This window comes from Gavia stellata, chromosome 4, assembly GCF_030936135.1.
Source record: "Gavia stellata isolate bGavSte3 chromosome 4, bGavSte3.hap2, whole genome shotgun sequence".
In the NCBI taxonomy this organism is placed as follows: domain Eukaryota; kingdom Metazoa; phylum Chordata; class Aves; order Gaviiformes; family Gaviidae; genus Gavia; species Gavia stellata.
The window spans coordinates 29,620,611-29,642,216 of NC_082597.1; the positions used below are offsets into that span (position 1 = coordinate 29,620,611).

The window sequence follows — 21,606 nt, forward strand, 5'->3', positions numbered from 1 at the left end:
TAGGTCTCTTTATCCTTGCAATGATTGCTACCCCATCATACAGCAATTGTTTTAAAGATATATCGAGAAAAGTATGGGCAATTTCTGGCTAGCTATTTAAACTGTGGGCTTTACATCCAAGACATTACTGCTGATCGATTTACCTTTTGATTAGAATTCAAAAAACCAGTGGGAACAATATTTTAAAACCTGCACTTCTGAAATCCCATTGAACTAATGAGGTGGATCAAGGGACCACCGCGATATTCCTAATGCTTTCCGTTTCTTGATCCTCTTCAATAGGGTTTCAAGAGCATATTTTTTTAAAATAAGTTCTGTATTTTTTGTTCACTCATAATCAAATAGGAAATCAATGAACAGTCATGCCCTGAACTGCTCTAATTTGGATAGCTGGTCTGAAATGATGCTGTTTTCTTTACATATGAAGCAAAAATCCCTCCAAAATAAAGGATGCTGTTGATTCAAGAGGAGATGAACATCTACCCTGCTTGTTTTATGGTGACCTAAACATCCTGACCTACACTTGCCCTATTTCAGCAGGTGTTTTGGGTTCGATGATGACGCAAGAGAAGGCTCTGAATTTCCACTTCTGTTGTGCCACCAATACTGACTTTTGCACTGGGCTATTAGCAACCATCACTACTTATTGCTGCTTGACCCTGCAAAGTGCTGAGGCTCCTTTGGAGCATAATGGTGAAGAAGAATATTTAGGGATCATAATTAATGGCATTACAATAAAATATTTAAACATGAATGACTAATTACATCAAAGCAGGCTCTCAGGCACCTTTTAAAAATAGTTCAGCTTCAGTTACTAAAAACATTAGACATCTTGACAAAATTTTTAACAATACTTTCTATGCAAAAAATCAATTTTCAACTGTAATTCAAAGGGAATATTGCATATAAAATTGTTTGCCAGTAACAGGCCAAAACAAAGAGGAACCTGTAGGTCAAACGTGGTCTTACTGGCATAGATATAAAAAAAAATTATCCATTTTAAAAATGCAAACTTGTTTGAACATTGCTGTATCTCTTAGCATGAGAAATAAAGAGCTGATTGATACTTTTCTTCCTATGTGTTAGCTTATGTTTGTGGTTAGATTAAGACATGTTTATGTCTGATCTTAAGTTTAGTACTTCTAACAAAAGTTTTCCAGCAAGAGAGCTACACAGATCAAAGCACGTGTACAACTACTTAAAACGGGTTATGAGTAAAGAAGCACAACCTAAGATTTTGGGATTCACTTTGCCCTGTAGCTAGAAGGGACAAGAACGGATCCCACAGGATCCTGAACCCCAAGGACCACTTACCTTTTAGGCAACAGCTGATCAGCACAGAAGCATTTGGTGAATGTTTCTGATTGGGAATAGTACTGGTTGGGCTAACCTCATGTATATGTTACGCTACTCCCTTGATGGACAGATGATGGTTACTTATGAGGTTTTATGGATCCAATCTGAAATCCTAACTGAGGTATCAAACAGAACATTGATATCATACTGTTCATTAATATCACATAGTAACCAATTCAAGTGGCTGCCACTCATTTGTGATACCATTACCAAAGTCCCACCAAAATCAATGGATCCATAATAGTGAAATGGAGAAGAGAAAGATTATAAAGCTATTAAAGGCAAAGAAGCTAAAAATATTTTCCCCATCTTTTCATTGAGTCAATGTACCATTTCCAATGGTTTTAATGAGGGCTCAAGCACAGACAGCCTTTAACCCAAGCCATTTTCCCAAATCAAGTTGAATCGTAGCTTAGACAGGTGCACTCTTCACTGGGTAAAAACCTGGCTGGATGGCCGAGCCCAGAGAGTTGTGGTGAATGGAGTCAAATCCAGTTGGTGGCCGGTCACAGGTGGAGTCCCCCAGGGCTCAGTTTTGGGACCGGTCTTGTTTAATATATTTATCAATGATCTGGATGAGGGGATCGAGTACTCCCTCAGCAAGTTTGCAGACAACACCAAGTTGGGCAGTTGTGTTGATCTGCTCAAGGGAAAGAAGGCTCTGCAGAGGGATCTGGACAGGCTGGATCGATGGCCCAAGGCCAATTGGATGAAGTTCAACAAGGCAAAGTGCTAGGTCTTGCACTTGGGTCACAACAACCCCATGCAACGCTACAGGCTTGGGGACGAGTGGCTGGAAAGCTGTCCGGTGGAAAAGGACTTGGGGGTGTTGGTTGACAGCCGGCTGAAGATGAGCCAGCAGTGTGCCCAGGTGGCCAAGAAGGCCAACGGCATCCTGGCCTGTATCAGAAATAGCGTGGCCAGCAGGACTAGGGATGTGATCGTGCCCCTGTATTGGGCACATGTAAGGCCGCACCTCGAATCCTGTGTTCAGTTTTGGGCCCCTCACTACAAGAAGGGCATTGAGGTGCTGGAGTATGTCCAGAGAAGGGCAACGAAGCTGGTGAGGGGTCTGGAGCACAAGTCTTATGAGGAGTGGCTGAGGGAACTGGGGTTGTTCAGCCTGGAGAAGAGGATGCTGAGGGGAGAATTTATCGCTCTCTACAATTACCTGAAAGGTGGTTGCAGAGAGGTGGGTGTTGGTCTCTTTTCCCAAGTGACTAGTGATACGACAAGAGGAAATGGCCTCAAGTTGCGCCAGGGCAGGTTTAGGCTGGATATTAAGAAAAATTCATTTACTGAGAGAGTGGTGAAACACTGGAACAGGCTGCCCAGGTAAGTGGTGGAGTCACCCTCACTGGAGGTGTTCAAGGAACGTGTGGACGTGGCATCGTGGGACATGGTTTAGTGGGCATGGTGGTGTTGGGTTGATGGTTGGACTTGATGATCTTACAGGTTCTTTCCAACCTTAGTGATTCTGTGATTCTGTGAATAAATCTGCTACCGCAGCACTGAAGACTTCTAGTTGTCTGCTGTGTTCATGAAGTATGTTGGAGGCACCCTGTTTTGCCTAAATATTTCCCTGAATCAAGTATGATTTAACAAACTGTGAATAAGTTGTTAGCATAATTATTCTGGAACGTGGATTCCAAGAGGGAAAAGCATGACAATACCCATGATGATCACTGGTGGTTACTGTAAGAAATATACACTTGGCAGTCTGCCACAAATTGGTAATTGTTTATGCGAACATCTTTGATTTATAGAAAACAAGAGAGCTATCTTAGACTACTTTAATATCGGTTGTTACTGAGGCTCATCTGCTAGGAGGGAGAACACAGGGTGAAATTCGGGCTTCACTGAAGTCCAGGGCAAAAATCTAACTGAAGGTAATGAAGTGAGGATCTTGTGTACAATCTTGTTGTGGTTGTTCGGGATTTTTTTGTTTGGTGTTTCATTTTTTTTGGTGTGTTGTTTTTGTTTTTTTTTCCCTGGTATAAATTACTCAGATTGGTTATAAGAACTTCTTAATTAATTTTCTAATACATTGTTTACCTCTTATCTCTCTCCCCATTTAGTTTCCTGTTCTCTTTGCAAGTTTTGTTAGCTGTAAGAATCCAAACTCGGTGTGCATGCATGCATCTGGAGCTGGATAAACTTACGTGGAGTTTGATAAATTTCTGATATTTCCTTTTAAAAGGAGATGACTGAACTCCATGACCACAGAAATCACTTCCAGTCTTTTAGTTTTATATTCATACAGCAAAGTATAGAGAATTGTATATGCCTTAAATAGCATTTATGAAATTTGTCAAGCTATTAGTTCATCCAATATTGAGATCTTACATTTTAGTATCTTCTCAAAATATAAAACAGCTGAAACGTTTCTGTGAAGATATTATGCAAAATTAAATATTTAATTTCACCCAATATCTTCAGAACATTTCAATATTTAATAACTATTCAGTGGAAGGTTCTCCTTGTATCAGTAACGGCAATGTAATAACCAGATCAAAGAGCCCCACACATAAACTGAAATGACATAATCGTGTACACACAACGTATATTTCACATAATAATTTAGTCTATTTTGAAGTACATATTAAAATTAGTTAGATTTATAAGAGTTGTCCACCTCCCAAGGTTTTCTAAAGTTACACCTATAGCATTTAGTAGAACACAGCATACTAAAAATCATACGTATGGCAGCCTCAATCCCTTCTTCCTGTGAACTTGGTTGGAACCCAAGTGAAACAATTGTAAATTGAGATTAAATTATATTCTGTGCATCTCACAAACATAAAGTCTTATGATTCCTTTAGCTACATTATACAGTCATAACGATGGAGAAATAAAATAGTCTTAATATGAAACACCTTGCTTCTGTGTGTACATCAGACTTACAATATAATGGGACAGTAGCTTTCTTAGTATTAATGCATTGCATTTGTCTTATTTAAGCAGCTGAGTAGAACCTTCTTATAATCATCTGGTTCATGATCTTTAATTAATAAGTGCCACTTTGCACATTTTCTTCTCTATATTCAAGGCTATTAGCAATATCAAGTGATTTATCTGGCCAATGACAACTATTTAACATAAATGAAGCAAAAAACACTGAAATTTCCAAAGAATTACTCTCACTTAAGCTAATAAATTTAAAACTGGCGTACACAGACATTTAACACTCAAACAGGTGGTAGAAACCATAAATTTAAAGAAATTAATGCTTGTAACTATCTCACAAAGAGAGATAAATTTAAAATAGCTATTTTAAGCAAAGAAATTATTTAATTTTTCAACCTTATAAACAAAGAACTATAGAATATTTCTTTAAATACATAATAAAGCACTTAAGTAAAATATCTGTAGTTAAATAGAAAAATACCACAAGTTATGTAATTCAGAATGGTAGTCAAATGCTACAAGGCTAGCTTCGCCATATAAAATTGCTTTTATTGTAACAATACATTTAGGGTACTAATGGAACGCACTCGAAGTCTGCCTTTGTCACAGGACATCTGCAACAGATTCTTAATAGGCGTGCTTTTTACTTAGGATTTTTATTCTGCTTATTTGGATTTACTTTGAAAAGATTACCATGTGGCCTGCATCATAGGCATTTGTTATTACCACCTTCTTACAAACTGCCAAGACTTACAGAATGCTTACAGCACATAGCTTAATGTTTCTGGTCACTGCTTGAGAACTGCTACGAACCAACAGATTGAATCAAGCCAACCCGATACTTCTGTACAAGTCACAAAAATTTCACAGACTCAGCATACAGACTTCTGAAAATGAGAAATATTTGGAAGGAAAACTATGACGTCAAGCTTAACTTGTGTTATTTATTTCTCTGGAAAACTGTTCATTTAGAAACACAACAGGATTTTAATTACAGGATTTCAACACGTCTGCTTTTCAAAGACATTCATTCAGAAATTTATAGTGATGCAACTACTATAGTCTGGGATAAATACACATGCATTTTTTTGTACAAATACACATTTGATGAAGTTTCTTGGCATGACCTTTTTCTCTGAAGAGCTTATTTAATTTAGGTTTACTGTGATACATTCATGGAATATGAACACACCTAGCATTGATGCTTTCAACATTTAAGCCCTAGGTGTGTAAATCAAATTCAGATCAGCATAGTAAGCAAGTCAGGAATCATACCTGAACTTGGACAAAGAAAAACCATGTCCATATATCTCAGGATGACACGCTGATTAAGTTTTGCTACCAGAGGCAGACTGACCTACAAACTACGTTGACTTCTGAAATCTAATCCCAGCTCCACCTTAACCTGCTTTTGTGAATCAAGTCTTACACGAAAGGGTTATGTAATTTAATGGAATAAATTATCATGAATGATATAATAACTTCTTTATAAATAAAAGCAAAACAAACTTGTTTCCAGTCTTGCCTACAATGAGCCACAGGGCACCATGATAAAAAAAAAATAATTAGCCATTGGAGTTTCTGTATCACTTTTGAATTATCATAACCCCAGAAAAAGTTCTCCTTTATGTAGGAATTATGGCCAGTTAAATAAAGGGGAACCTGAAACTGATTGCCAAGCATAGATCATGTTTCAATGCCAAATTAAAAAAAACAGTGCTACTCTTAAGACAGCGTTCAGTTTTCCTTAGTGAAATTTTGACAAAATGTAGTCAGTCTTTTGATAAGAGCACAGGCTATAGTTTCCTGGGATCCTGTACTGCAGTTATGCTTAAGTAATGAGAATCACTTTGCCTGTTTTGCCTGGATATAACAGCTCAGCAATGAATCATCATTGTCTTGCTTTAACTAAAAACCAATACAATCAAGCCCTTTCATCTTTCTGCAAATGCATCTAGGACACAGTTTTCAAACTTAGGTGCCTAAACCTAAGACATCCAAATAAGAGACTGTTAAAAAGTGCTGAGCAGATACAAAGCCCTCTAAAATCAATGGTCTGTATTCATCCCTGAATACAATTGATTCACATCACCCAAGCAGCAAAAATAAGGCATAAATCTTTCCTGCCGAAATAGCCACAGATTGCCCCAACAAAATGAAGCCCCTGGTAACACAGAACTGGATGCCAGGAGGAGAAGATTGAGCAGATACCAATTTATCTCATCAACAATCAAGAAGGTCTGGGACCATGCAGATGAACACAGCACTATAAAAATATTATGCTGCTGACTTGTTGTAAATTACCTTTTCTGTTCTACTCCTTCTCTCCTACAGCATTGTTTCTTTGAATCACAATGCAATGCTAAATACTTGGTTTGCAATGCCTAAGGGAATATATGTATTGGCTGTAGCAACTAGACTGTACTGATTTTTTTTAGGGGATATTACACAACTATTAAAAAATCCTCCAATTCTGTTAATAAGCAGAAATGTTCATTTTACTTTGAAAGGAAATCTGTAACACAAAATGTTCCAGTATTCATATTGAGTGAGAATGGCACTAAGGAAGACTATAAAATATGCCAATCATCTTACTTGTTTTTCTTTTAGACATAGTATTAAAAAAAAGTATGAAGTCATCCTTCTAAGGATTTTAAGATAACTTTAATCTAAGAATAAACTGGGTGCTGTTCTCAGGCAGGGATATTTTTTCTAAAATTGGGCAACATGCTTCATTTCAACTTTGTCACTGGCTGCTTGAGTCACTGATATTTGTGAATGAAAAACATTGGTAAAACAATAAACAGTGCTGCCAAACCAAGTAGTCCGCTTATGAAAATTTGGGAATATTTATCCATGAAAAAATGACTACCTTAGACTATGATAAAATTAGAACACTCATTACTTAAATTGAAAAAAAAAGAAACATAAGAAGGTATTAGCTCTGTCCTTTTTTTTTTTTTTTTGAGTCATATTATTAGATTTTCTTCCAGTTTTGTGGTCTTTAACGTACTTTAATTACACCAGACTGGACCTACCTGCCTGCTCTTTTTTTTTCTTACATAAGGCACTTAAGGGAAATTAATTCACCACTGTTTTGTAAGGCTTCAGAAAATTACTATTAAAAAAATAAACACTCAAGAGTGTTGTGATTTAAAAATCTTGATTCAACGCACATGTTCAACTTCTACAGTAAATAAATTTTCAGAATAAATAGGTTTGTAAACAGTAACAGTCTCCTACTTTCTGTAAAATGGAGGAACACATCATGAAAGATCCAAACTAATGAATGAACATAAAAGTTACTGAAAACTATTATAGCACAGTTGGGACAGGAACCAAAAACTACTCAGATGTCACTAATGCCTCAACAAGCTTTTAAGAAAGCTGCACGTTCATCCATCTTACGTTAATGACCTAGGGTGCTGTCCTCAGAAGTACTGAACACTTCACCTTCTAGGGAACCTTGGGTTTTGAGAGCTTTCAATATTTTGGAAGAGAAATTTTACTTAATGCACTTCTTCAGGCTTTTATTTGTCTACCTTAGATAAGATTATTTCAGCTTCCTAGTCTACCACATCCAATACTGTCAAGAAGCTCTACATCCAACATTTGAGAAAATAAGTCTCAATCACTTCTTACTTATTTTAGTTACATGCCAAAGCACTACCATTATTTACGTTATTGCCTTCCTATGTATACTGCATTATAATTCTCTAAACTTTTATTTATGCATGGAAGACATACAGCTACTAAGTGAATCATGACTATGAACCTAAGTTTCCAGGATAATCTTCATTATTTATAAAAAATAATGAAATACGTTTCCAGGATGTGGTAAAATGGAAGAACTTTGGCCTTAACTATTCAATGCCATTGACAGTAGAAGCTGTGTGCAGACTGTTAGGTTGACAGACCAAAGGTCTGAAGGCTGGAGTACAAAATTAGTACAAGACATGTCCATCAATCTAGTATCACAGCAAATGATGTCAGAGGGAAGTTTTCAGAATGACTGAAGCTAGAATTCTGTATTTATGTATTAACTACATTTGCAGTTGTTGCTCATCAGTTGTTCAGTACCAAACTGTCACATTTAGTCAGTCACAGATTGGGAAAATGTTATCATTTCTAAGATAAACTCTAATTCTGTCTTCTGCAAGCTCTCTTTCCTTCTGTTTCTGCTTATCCCTTTTTGTCTCTGTGTATTCTTTTGTCCTTCCTTCTGCATTGCCTCTCCTTTAGCAACTCCCAAAGTCAGTTCTTATGGATTGTTTTTTTCTATCTTGTTCCACATGGGTTCTGATATTCTGCTGTTTAAAAATAGTTAAAGCAAAAAAAAATGCAACTATAATTTCTGTGTTTGGTCTCTCCTTTTCCTGTTGCAGCTACCAGAATGGTGATCACAAATTTAATGTTGGCAAAGATATTACACTTGAATTTCAAAATTGACCTATTCTCCAAATTGTTCATCCTCACAAAACACAAAGCTAAACTCTAATTTTCATTCCCATCCCACCCTAGCTATAACAGCTAGCCCTCTAGTTTTCCCCCTACAGATCACCATACATAAAAATGCATCAAAATGACAATTTTCAGCAGACTGCTAGAGATAGACTGTTTAACTAGGAATAGAAGTTCATAACATCTCTATTTCACTGCTATGATCTTGACATCTAACGTTTTGTGCATTCAGGGCAATACCATAAAATGAGATAACAGTGAGGAACAGGCTTTATACAGCAATCAGAAACACAGTGCAATTCCTAAACTGTTCTTTCCTAGATATCGTTTGCCATTTTTCCTTTTCATATTTGTCATTAGTCTTTGTTGCTCTAACTACTGAAAACAGAGCTATCAGTAAATCATGGACTGGAAGCTTAATACTGAGTATTTTTTTAAAAAAAACTGTTTATAAAGTTTGTTATGGATATAGATTACTCTACATTTCATTATTCTCAATAACCTTTCTTCCATTCTTTCCATATTTGCTGTAACTACCATTCCCTATCTTCTCTGCATTCCTCTTGTTCCTCCTGTAGATGCAGTAGCCGATCCTGCCTCTGCAATGTTCTACGAGTCTCATACAAAATTACCATGTTTTTAAAGACTTTTAAACAAAAAATTGTATCTTTTGCCCAAGTCTTCAGCCCTGGTAACGATCATAATATTCCGTCCTGGAGTCCTCTTGTCTCCTCCATTTCTTTCTCTCAATTCAGTAAAGACTAGCAGGACAATTATTTTGAAATCCTCAATTGCCTACACATGTAAACATGCTGCACAAGCACAGCCATAAGCAAAAGGAAATTAAGAACATTATTTTAAAAATCAAAATACCATTTCCTACCAATTTGCAATGTAAATCTTGCAGAACTTTCCTGCATCAAAGGCCACGTGATGTAAACAGTACTGCTCTTCATCCTGATCCAGAGGAACACAATAAACCTGCTTCTGCCAGAGACAGAAAAAAACCCGCTCCTCATCTCACTTCACTTTTTAAAAGCATACACCCCTTGAGTCTCCCAGTCCTTCCCATGCATGATGCTAGGGCACAGAAGAGCTGAGTGAGCACCTCCTCCTCCCCTCAGGGCACTTGAAGAACAATTGACCGTCTCCCATTTTTATAATCCAGCTTTCCTAAATCCCTAATTAGAGACCCTACTTTGATGTGGGTATCTCAAAGCTGGTTTATAACGTATCTTTGTAATTTTGTCACTAACCTGCCTTCTCCACACCTACCCAAAACAATTGAATAAAAATGGAAAATAAACCATCTCTAGAGGGATCATACAACTATTTCACAAGGTTCTGGGCCAAACCGCCTTAGAGATTGGTGTGTCGAAAAAAGACCTGAACTTTACATAAATGTTCAAAGTCTTCACCACTATTGTTTTTGGGTTTTTTTCCTAATGATTATGTAGCGTATTACACATCTGGACTGAAAATACCTGCCCAGGCAGGTATATGCCCAAGCTTTGATGTGCCCAAAGACAAAAGGAAGCTGTAAGGATTTGTCCATTCGGCTCACATTGCTCAAGGAGAGCCTCTGAAACCGGCCTCCTACATGGCTGCCTTAAAATAACAACTGCCTTTACTTTAGGCACACCAAAGCAAGTTTTCAAACCATTTCATTTTTGTTTTCTATCTGTGTGTGTAAACAGCTTATTTTGCATACTGCATTTATTTTCTTATGAGTTGTGGTGCTCATAGCCAGTGAAGAAAATACAAAGAAAATACTGAAAGACAGCTTAGTGAAATACATGGCTTCATATTCAGGGCATCAGAACTCTCTTTAAAGAGGATAAAGAAAAAAAAAAAGGCAAAAAATTGTTTTCATAACGAGAATAGTATTTATAAAATTCAATCCCCAAACACATATGTTCTTGTAAGCCATATATCCTTTGTGTGCTTTATAGCATCCCAGAGAGTTCAGAACATGCAATTGTTAAGAAAGAAGACATACACAATACCGAAGTATTCTCATAGCTTCCTTTACCATGTAAAGTTGTTCCCAAATAGATCATTTTACTGATGTGCATTACAGCAAGCATCTTTCACTGGAAACACTTCAAACAAGGAAAATTCCACAAGAGAGAAGGCTACTGCCTAATACATTGCAGTGATGTGACCTCTTGACCGCAAGTTTTTTGTATGTGTATCACAAAAGGCTCTTGACACCTGTCATTTTCAGAGATTAATAAAAACATTTTTTAAAAAAAACCCTGTAATAGTGTTTGAGCTAAAACAGGTGAAATCAGATGCAGTATAGTGCAGTACAGCTATTCATTTTAACCCATTTCCCCCTTTCTATATGTTTTAATTTTGGCTCGTTATTACAAGTTCTTACAGATCGCAGAGCTATTGTATTAAAATTCACCTCTTTTTTTGAGCAGCTTCCGAGTAGAAACGTTACCTTAATTTTAATCTGATGAGAAACTCTTCTATAAATTTGATATGCACAGGTAGCTAAAACTGCCTTTTAATTGATCTCTGTGATTTCCATAAGGTGGGACAGCATAGGTACTGGAAAGCATCAGTAATGGAAGGATTTTCCAGTATTTATCTAAGACTGTACAATCCCTGTAAAATCAAAATATGTAATAAACAAATTATCTACCAATCCATAGTTATTTAAATACTTGAAACATGAAGGATTTTCTTTGTTTGCCTTTTTAGTATTGTAAACTTTTTTTTTGTCTAGGCCTCATATATTGAACAGGGATAAGATTTTACCCACAGTATATAAAATATTGGAGTCTTTTGGTATGAATCAGCATGTTAATAACATATGCCTTTCTAGACTGTCATTTCAGTCTGAATTTTACCACCTCAGGTCTGTTGCTGTAGAGTGTTTTGTGTCTATGAATGATTCCAACTGAGCATCTGACAACTCTACACGGGAAGGAAGGAGGATAACCAACTCATACGGCGCTATCCCATCTCAGCCCTGAGAGGATTCTACATCCAAATCACTACAGGTTGTTCAAATTATGAGAGATCATACTTCTGAGAACCATTACTGTGTCATGGTTGCACGACAGGAAGTTTTACACCGATTTGCACAGCTCCTATGACAATGTTTACAGCTTCTACCACAGAAGCATTAACCTCAAGCAGGACAAGAACCACAGCAATAAAGTGTACAGTGCTGAAGAATGGCAATTTAAAAAATATACTTAATTCACTGTCACATATATACTGTGACTGTAAATACTTTTGCAAGTATATCACATTAAATGTATTTGTGCAAATGCATTATTAGCATAATGTCTATTTCTTAATAAATTGAGTATATTTTTATCAGAAAAAGAAGTTACCACTGGGAGGATGCAGGGAATACTGCAAGACTGCAATAATGAAAAAGCACTTAAGAAAACATGATCTAGCCTCACATCTTCCCTTTCTCTTTCCACTCCCCTATATCCTTCCCCTCTTCCTGGTCTGCTGCTCACCACCCAAACCTGCTCCATCCTCTCAGCCCTGGCCAGCCTCTCCCACCTTGCAGCTGCTTCCTTCCAAGTCCGTCTGTCCTTGCTCTGTAGCTGAGCAAGTACAGCGAGACAGGCTGGTGGGACATGCCAGGGCAACTCGCTGCTCCTCACCTTCCCCACGTTCAGTAGCTGGAGGGACTCCCACCACAGGGGATCATTGCAGGAGCCATGTGCTCATCTCCTACAGCTTCAGGCTGACCACTCTTTCTGCAAAAAAGAAACCACTTGAGATCTGTTGGCTCTGCAGCCAACCAAAGGAGCACAATATGCTCCATCTTCCCAGCTGAGTGCAAGACCATGGAAGTCTACTTCCCTCTGATGGCTAGGGAGTGAGCCGGGGGGGGGCGGGCTGGCTCCTCAAGGTGCCCGTGGCCTTCAGAAATATCTCGCTAAGAGTTGCCCTTAGAAATACCTGAAAGCTCACTTTTCAGTGTTTAATGACCCGGACACCAAATAAACCTCAGAAACGAAGACTGTCATTTGTCACACCAAAATAACAGAGCAAATATAAAGGGACCTTTTCAATTCCACCATGAGGTAAACTAACCCACATTTCTGAGGGTAAGTTAAAGCAGCTCTCCAGATCAGTGTGTTATCTGTCCAACCCACTCTCTGTTTTTTTAAAATCCCTAAACAAATACTTAGTGTATCATATGCACTGAAAAATGTGGAGGGGAGAGTCAACTTTTGTTTATCATAATATATTTGTGTCAGGTGAAGATAACGTACTTTTAAATCAAAAGCGGCGGGCAGCGGGGAGGAAGCTCTGAGAGTTGTTCTGGTCCCTTGCCTACGCATTTTATATTTTTCTCTTATTAGGCCATTTAACAGTATGGATTGATTTAAATCAAATTGTTTAAATCACCAGTGTTAATGACAATTTAAACCAGTATGCAGGAACCCTTGATTTAAATAGCAGATTTTTAACTTTGTTTTGTATTTGCCTAAGCAGTTGTTCTTTGTCACCGATTCATTGAACCATTAGGCTACACTGCTGCTCAATAAAACATGAACTCTTACGTTAAACTAGTTGTTTCTTTTTCCTATTATGAAATGCACATTTAAATTCCTTAATTTTTTTTACATTTAATTAAGTTGGATATATTTCCTATTTAGAAAATAATATTGCTTTATTTTTTATCTTGCTACACTGCATTGAGATGGAAATTACAATTAGATTCAAAATACTATTTTAAAACTGTTTGGTATGTATTAGATTATTAAAGTATCTAAAGTTTAGTCATTTATTATACAAGGGCTATTTTACTTTAGTGAGTAAACTGGCCAATAGTTTCTGGTAACCAGAGACGTATTTTCAATAGTAGCTAAGGATACATACAGACACATAAAGAAACATCCTCCTGCAGTTTCTAAAATTAGTTAGGTACTTGACTGCCAGCGAAATAATCTGGAAAAGAAAAACAAGTTCCATTGCCCTATTAGTTACCACTGGATTTTTCAGCCTTGAATTAGCATGTCCACTGAGGGACAACAGAAACGTGTTCCTGTGCAGCAGAAACATATTTCTGCAATAAAAACCAGGTAAGTACTAGTATTCACTCTAATTAAAAACGTTCTAATGATAGACACTTAAATGGATGACACTGCAACATTTTTACAAAGATTGACTACACTCAGAAATTTAGCATGTCTTCCTTTGATTCTGACAGCAATTAAAAAGCAGAAGCCTCTGTTTCATTGAAATTTGAAAAGAATTCACTGATCCAACAGGTCTAAATTCTAAATTCTCATAATAGGCTCCAGCAGTTTTAGATGTATAAAAGTATTTTCATACTTTAAATGTTAAATTCAAGCTGGGCTATTCTGAAAAAGAAATCCATTCCAATGTAAATAACTTAAATTGGAATTTTAAAGGTATACATTTTTTTCCCGTAATACTACTTTGGATCCAACTCATCTTGAAGTCTGGATATCTAAAGCCTAAAATATGTTGAAGGTTACATCTTTAAAGAATGCTGTGGCATTGAGTGGTGATGTTTTAACTCATTCTACTGTGTTGTAACACAGAAAACGGTACATGGTGCAATACTTTACAAACCTTACCAATGAGTTTACTTATTTACTGCTAAGTCTTGTAGCCCTTAAATAAACTATTTGTATAATTAAGGATGAAAGGATGAGGGCAGAAAATTGAAAGATGTTAACTGTATTGCTTGGAAATTTGGAGAAACAATGCTACCTGTTAAACATAACGTTTGTCTTAAGTATGAGCTTGTACTTTTTATGACTGTAAAATAGGATCCTTAAATTATGTATTTTGGAAATACACAGGCTTTATTCATGACTCCTGTTAAGTTACTACCTTTGTGTCAGTTAAGTTCTTTAAGTATATGCTTATTTTTTGAAAGGTGTTACACATTCTCTATTAAACACAGCAGATAAACATGTGCTTATGTCCTCTTCAATTAAGTAGGCTTGCTCCCTAAAGCACTTTCAATGTAAATTTATTGTGTTAAAGTTATGTTTTTCTTGTTTCTACTCTTACGCATCTCCTACTGTTTCTGCTGTATGGCACAGTCACAAATGAATTGTAGTATTTAGTGTTAGCTGACATTATCTACCCAACTCTAATCTTAGAGATTACTGGCCAAATGCAAAACAAATCCATAGTGCCAAGGTATTTGTCTTTCATTTTGTACAATGTTATTTCACAATTGGACTCTTAAAAAAATGGACGATGCAGTTGTTAAGATCTGAGAGTATTGTTCACATTTTCTCATGGAAGTACTTAATGTCATCTATATCATACAGCTCAAATGACACACAAATTAAAATTCTGCATTCGGTATACTTTTCCGGACTTGATAAAATTTGGCTTTGTTTATTTTGCATTTCTCAGAGTTCTACTACAACAGAAATCACACAGAATATGCTTCCTAATCTATATTTTATGTTGTTAATGTTGATTGACTCGGATTTTAAAAGTAAGACAGTCTAGGGTAGGCTTTATGACTAAACTTGAGCAAGTACAATTTTGTTCTCAGCCTCATACACTTACTTGCTCTCTTCTGTTTCATTGAGAGTAGTAGGGAAGGCAGGCATGTTAGCACAGCATTTTTTCTAGAGAATTTGGTAAGTGCAGTATCTATACCATGCCAAAAAACAAGGTGCTTTCTCCTTGTGCGAAGAGCCCAGCAACTGCAGTGGGCAAGGATAGGTGCTGGTGGTCAGAGGTGGCCAGAAAAAAAGGACAAGCAACAACAGGCATCGAGGCTGTGAATTGGGAAGTTGGGGCTGTGAAAACAGTGTGTTCAAGAGGGAAGGACAGGTGGAGCTGTAAAGAGGTGGGGAGATTCATTTGAGAGAGAATGTCAAGTAATGTGGAAGAGAGGCAAGAAATTAAATGGAGACAGAACATCATCTGTGGGAAGGACTGCCCTAGATGCATTGCAGGCCACAAAGCGTGCTCTGCTTACAAGTGTGGATGCTCCCAACCCAAGTTTCTTCCGTCCCAGGGGATCCAGAGCTTCTTAACTTTCAGTTCCCACTCCACAATTCATCTTCCTTCTCTGGTCTCTGCTTACTTGAGCCCCCAGTACAATTCATAGCTCCTCGTACTTTCCAATAAGCCACTGCTGCCTTCTCTTTTGCTTTTGAATACAGGGACCCTATTCTTTCTCTATAAATCAATTAGAGAAAATAATTTAAAATCTCTAACTTTCGTGATGCATTTACCCACTAAAACATTTTTAAGAAACATTAATATTGATGGCCATTGAAACCCATAAGGACATTTCACATAGCCATCTTTCCTCTTAATTTTCATATTTACCAGGTATGTAGAGCACACCTTTCAGTAACTATCATGTTTGAGTGAATTTTTAGGATTGATACAAAGTAGAAGGGAATAAAATAATGCATCAACTTACCCATTTTCCTTGGGTTTCTGTGTTAAGTCAATGCTTTAGAATATATTCTGTAGGACAGATTTCATTTAACATTTCCGGGTTTGTTATGTCTTTGAAACTTGAAAAGACATCTGTGAGCATGGTAGCATGTTTCTAATTCATGTATAATCTTAAAAAAAAAAACTTTGAGAAACATTTAAGACTGCAAATGGTTAAAAGCTAATGTTAAAGACATTTCTAAAAGGACAAAAATATTTTTGTGTGTATCGCATTACTGCATATAATTTAGATAAATTCTACCATCTTCACTGGTGTTCTCAAAAACAATGACACAACTGTACCTGTTTGCCAAATGTTACGAATCCCAAAAGCAACTGTTTCATGATTTCTGAGAAATAATTCAGACATGAACTTCACACAATTAATATTAATGATGCATTTACTCCACATCAGTTACTGCAGGGATACAGATTAAGAACATGATATTCACCTCCTCAGCTGGAGCTATGCTCACTTCTAAAGCACTGTCAGCCACTCCCCTGAAAGTCCAGTCTATGAAAGAAGTAAAGAGGAGCAAATCTTGCATAGGATCTGCTCTACATTTCAGGCTGTGATGACAATTTCTTAACACGATTACTGCCATGTCAAAACACAGAAAGTGAACAAGTATGCATTCAGGATGCTAGACATGTTTTTCAGTTATGAAAGGGGCTGGCAGAAAATATGTTCCTACTTCCAAAGGCTTTTTGCTTCCTAATGTGTTAGGTCCTCCACATCTGGAAGGATCTCAGCGATGTTCTGATTTAGGACAAATACACACACTCACATATTAGATCTCTGCATTACAACAACTGCATTCAAACTGTGTTTCTCTTCTGAAAGGAAAGCCCTCTTACTTACTGGAGAGCTTTGCTATCATTTTCTCTATTTTAGGATACAGTTAAAAGGATTAACAAAATGAAACACTAGGTTTATTATTTATAGGATACCTGGAGATACAACATACAGGGAGCAGCTATCTTTCCTTCCTCTTTTCATTTTAATAAAAGAATGTCAAAGAAAGAGTACTCTGAGATGACAAATTACTTTTAAATGTGTAAACTGGCAGTACAGTTTGAAGCACAGTTAGATTCTTGCAGTTTGGAGAAAGGCAACTGATGAACCTTAAGAATGTAAGTATTATAAAAAGATCATACAGCCTAAAGAAAGCAACAAACGAAAAATGTATGGATTCTCCTGGAATCACTCTGTGTATCTTGACAAACATAAATTAGGTTAAATGTTTTGGTTTTGATTTATACAAGTAGCACATTCTAAAATTACATATACTTATGTCCTACTCGTATGCACAGATGTCATATATACATGTTCCAATATACATGTTGTATATTACAGTATCATCTAAAGACCTAATGATTTGAACAATGATGATAAGGTGCATAATATAGGGAATTGCACACCAAAATACAACACAGAAGAAATCAGTAACTATAACCTTCCCAGATAAGGGAACACATCTACATCGCACCCATTGCTGTGACTGCAGCACAAGCAGACATAAGTACATGAGCTAAATTGCACCTAGGCTAGTGGGTACTGCCGGTTATGACAGACATAGCTCAGGGCAAACCACAGAAGTCAAAGAATTTGGGTAAATATTCAGGCAGTTGAGACTCTACTGTGCTCTACAACACTGCAGATACAACACTAACAGCACACACACAAGCTAGTTTAAAGTCAGCTCAGACAAACCAGCTTCTCAAGGAAGTTACTTCTCTTCATTTGACTAAGACTCCACCCCTTCTAGGCAACCCATGGGTAAGGACAGGCTTTACATCACAACCTAAACCTTAAGGCTTAAAGTTAATTTCTTCCTTGGCTCAATCTATTTCCAGAGTTTTCATGTTGAAGTTCTTGCTGAAAATCACTTAGTATTGTTATTGCAACCTTACTCAGTCTTTCTTTCTGAGCAGACACATACCCATTTTCATGGAAGATGACATAGAATCATAGAATCATTTAGGCTGGAAAAGAACTTTAAGATCGTCACGTACAACCGTAAACCTAACCCTGCTAAGTCCACCACTAAACCATGTCCCTAAGTGCCTCATCCACTCATCTTTTAAATACCTCCAGGGATGGTGACTCAACCACCTTCCTGGGCAGCCTGTTCCAGTGTCCTAAAACCCTTTCAGTAAATAAATCCTTCCTAATATCCAGTCTGAGCTTCCCCTGACACAACTTGTGGCCATTTCCCATCTTGTCCTTGTCCTACACTGCTGAAGCTCCCTGAATTTGGGTAGCAATCCATCATTCCTCCCAGCCCTGGATTTCTCAGGCACCGTTTAATAGTAGAGACTCCAGTGCTAACATTTGGTCTTCACAAAAAACATTTGCTAACTATCTACAACTTAGCTAGATGCATCTTTGGAATTAAGTTGGAAACAACTTCGTTGGGATGGGACTGCGTGCTAATTCTGTCTCTTAAGACTGCATTTCCAAGTTATTTGGTACACGATTACATACTATTCTGAGATCAAAACATCCAACTTCTCAAAACATCTCCTATATAAACTACAACAGCCACAGAGAGACATACTTTGCTAAATAAAAGCGGCTAAAAGATCGGTATGCACAGGCATCAAGCTTGATAGAGAAAAATACACAGAAGCAGAAGTTTGTGTGGCCAAGAGAGACAGACGAGAAAGGGTAAAGGTGAAGGGAGCACAGTGTGGAGGATAGATAAAGAAACTGAGCCAACAACGACAGACACAAAGCCAGCAGAAAGAATAAGGGAAAGGAGACCCTGTGGAAAAACAGCCAAAGCCAGCAGGTGGAAGGATTCACTGGGAACAAGAAGAGATAATCAGTTTACAGATTTAAAATAAATCCTTAAATTAATAAAACAAATAGTAATTTAGAGGTCAGTGCTAGAAGCATCTATGGCCTCTTATTGGAAGCAGCCTACTCTGGGCAATGCTCTATTACTACTATCCCTGAAAGACAGGCCATGTTAGTTTTGCTAATTAATCTCTAAATCCAACATCAAGTTTGAATTACTATAAATAACAATATATAAACACTTCATACCACGCAATATAAAAATACATGTTCTGTTGAGGCTTGAACAGCCCCATGGCTGCAAAGCCTCTATACAAAGTAATGCAAAGTGACTACAGAGTAATTTTGAGCCCAATATGCACACTCAGAGACATAAAATCCACCCATTCAGATTCTCTTACGAAGAGAAGCTGCCCAATCTAATTCCGACAAATCACACTTATCTTTAAAAGGATCTTCAGATTGTCTTCTGATAGCTTAAAATATTTGCACAGTTGTGTTGGAGAGGATGTACCGGGCAGTTGTTTCTTTTACTGACTGGCATACTGCAGGTTATTTTAAATTTTCAATACAATTGACTGTTTCTTTGTAGATTAGTTTGATGTCCACTATGCAGAATTGGTGACCTAGTATACTTCCTAAAACTAGTTACATACTTAGCAGGGCCCTCGTTAGACATTTACATATATACAAGTTCTGCTTCTTTCTGTTCTGAGATCCCTAAAGAAAGAGAAAAAACAAATCATACTGATTGCACTCATAATGCATATAGAAACAATTATTTATGGAAATAAATAAATGAAATAAGACAGAAATAGCTCTTGTACCAAATAGCTGCCAGTTGTGACTGCTGTCATTCTGACATAAAACCCATCAATTTAAAATAATTACTTCTCCTTTGCTACACTTAACCAAACTAAATTCACACTAAAATCAATTTAGTATTTTGGATAAAATCATATATATTTGTAAATACACATGTATTTGGTTAGGGAACATTTTTGTTTCCTGTAATATCATCTCCCTCATTTTCTTTCAGTGCATTGATTATATTGCATCTCTTATTCACGGACTTCCACTATATTGATGTATCAGTGTTATATGTTATGTTGCCTTTAACTTCAAAAGAGCTCCACTAGTCAAGCTATATGATGGTTCTTCTTTCTCGTTACCATGAGCTTTCCCACTATGGAGCTTCACAAGTTCAGCTATACTCCAGCTTTCCTTAATGTACTTTTTGGTCACCTTAGCTTCAGTCTGTCCTCAAAGATTACATATAAATCAAATTATTTTCAATAACCTGTATCTTTTGGCACTTCTGATGTTCCTACCCAGTGTTTCTGTTTTGGCTAAGGTTATTTATATCTTTCTTTCACCTGACTGAAAGGCAGAAGTGCTTCTCACAGGCAAAGAGAGCCTCCTCAGACATAACTATAGCGTTTATCTCCCTTCGGCTCTATCTTCTATCTATTTATCTTCATTGTCTATTTTATCATCTTTGACCCTGAACTTTTAGTCCCTTCCCGTAACTCTCACATCTATGAATGTACTTACAACCACTTTGAAGTTAATAGATGCTGAACCAGGTCCAGAGAAGGGTACTTTAGCCTCACCCCTTCAGAAACTATCTTCACAACTTTGTCTTCTCTAGCTTTAAACAACAGCAGTAAATGCTACACACTTCTCAACCCTATTCTTAGCTTTTAGGCGACCAAAGCATGCAGAATACTCTCGTGTCTGCATTCATGTTCACAACAAAGTAGCACAAGTACATCATTACATCCCACTTACACATCTTCCTGAGTATTTCAAGGGTTGGTTTTATTTATTTATTTTTATTTTTCCATAGACTAATTCCAGTTCTTCACATGGCTTTTATCTTTCTTAATAACCCCAACTGCTCCTGTCACTCATCTGGTAACTCATATAGTTTTCTGGTGCTCTTGCATTCCCACCTTATCAACTCTACCTGTTTTTCAGCTGCATAAGTAAATGCATTGTTTCTTCTTTTAAAGACTACAGAACAAATGAAGGATTAATAAATGGGACAGCTGCTTGCTTACTTCATCCCCGGCTTTTGGCATTCTGTTTTATTCCCCATGGCATGAGGCTGTCAACAAAACTGACCAGTGCAGGCACTGACATGAGGTCTCCAAGTGGAACAGTTACAGGAACTTCAATACAGGTAGCAAAGGAGTCCCAGACATCAGACAGACAAGAACCACAGGTTCAGACAGGGAAAAAAAAGCATGAGGAGCATCAAAGCTTTAAAGCTCAAGAAAGTGAAATGTGCGTTAAGGACTACTCTGGATACTGGGCCTAAAAGTGGCAAATTGGGATAAAACTTTAAATTTTTATCTTTGATCACTTTAATCAAATAGGTTTTATGTAACAATGCCTGTATTTAATAAAACATTTTATGGTATTGCTATTAAAAATTAAGTTACAATAATAATTCTGCTCTGAATAACACTATTTTATTCCAGTTTAAACAATAAAGGCAGAAAAGTTGGAACTTTAAAAATGCACTACAGCTCTTCTACACGATGACCAGGAATAATTAGTAAACACTACATGATGGTCAGGAATAATTTGTAAACACACATTTTCTGACTTTTTATCTGAATTACAGGATTCTTTCTTTT

The 21,606-nt window shown here is 37.0% G+C and overlaps 1 protein-coding gene and 1 long non-coding RNA gene across 6 annotated transcripts in view; one reads left to right on the forward strand and one right to left on the reverse strand.

Moving 5' to 3' along the window:
• FOXP2 (forkhead box P2) overlaps positions 1 to 21,606 on the reverse strand; it is a 444,251-nt gene that overhangs the window by 170,354 nt on the left and 252,291 nt on the right. For 2 of the 5 annotated variants that reach the window (XM_059816370.1, XM_059816369.1), the window contains exon 2: positions 12,349 to 12,354. The exons of the other annotated variants lie outside the window; for them this stretch is intronic. In XM_059816370.1, the coding sequence (XP_059672353.1) occupies positions 12,349 to 12,354 (6 nt within the window). The remainder of the gene's footprint in view (positions 1 to 12,348; positions 12,355 to 21,606) is intronic. 5 annotated transcript variants of the gene reach the window in all.
• LOC132316899 (uncharacterized) overlaps positions 13,721 to 21,606 on the forward strand; it is a 15,605-nt gene continuing 7,719 nt past the window's right edge. The window contains exon 1 of the long non-coding RNA XR_009483953.1: positions 13,721 to 13,793. This is a non-coding gene — a long non-coding RNA (uncharacterized LOC132316899). The remainder of the gene's footprint in view (positions 13,794 to 21,606) is intronic.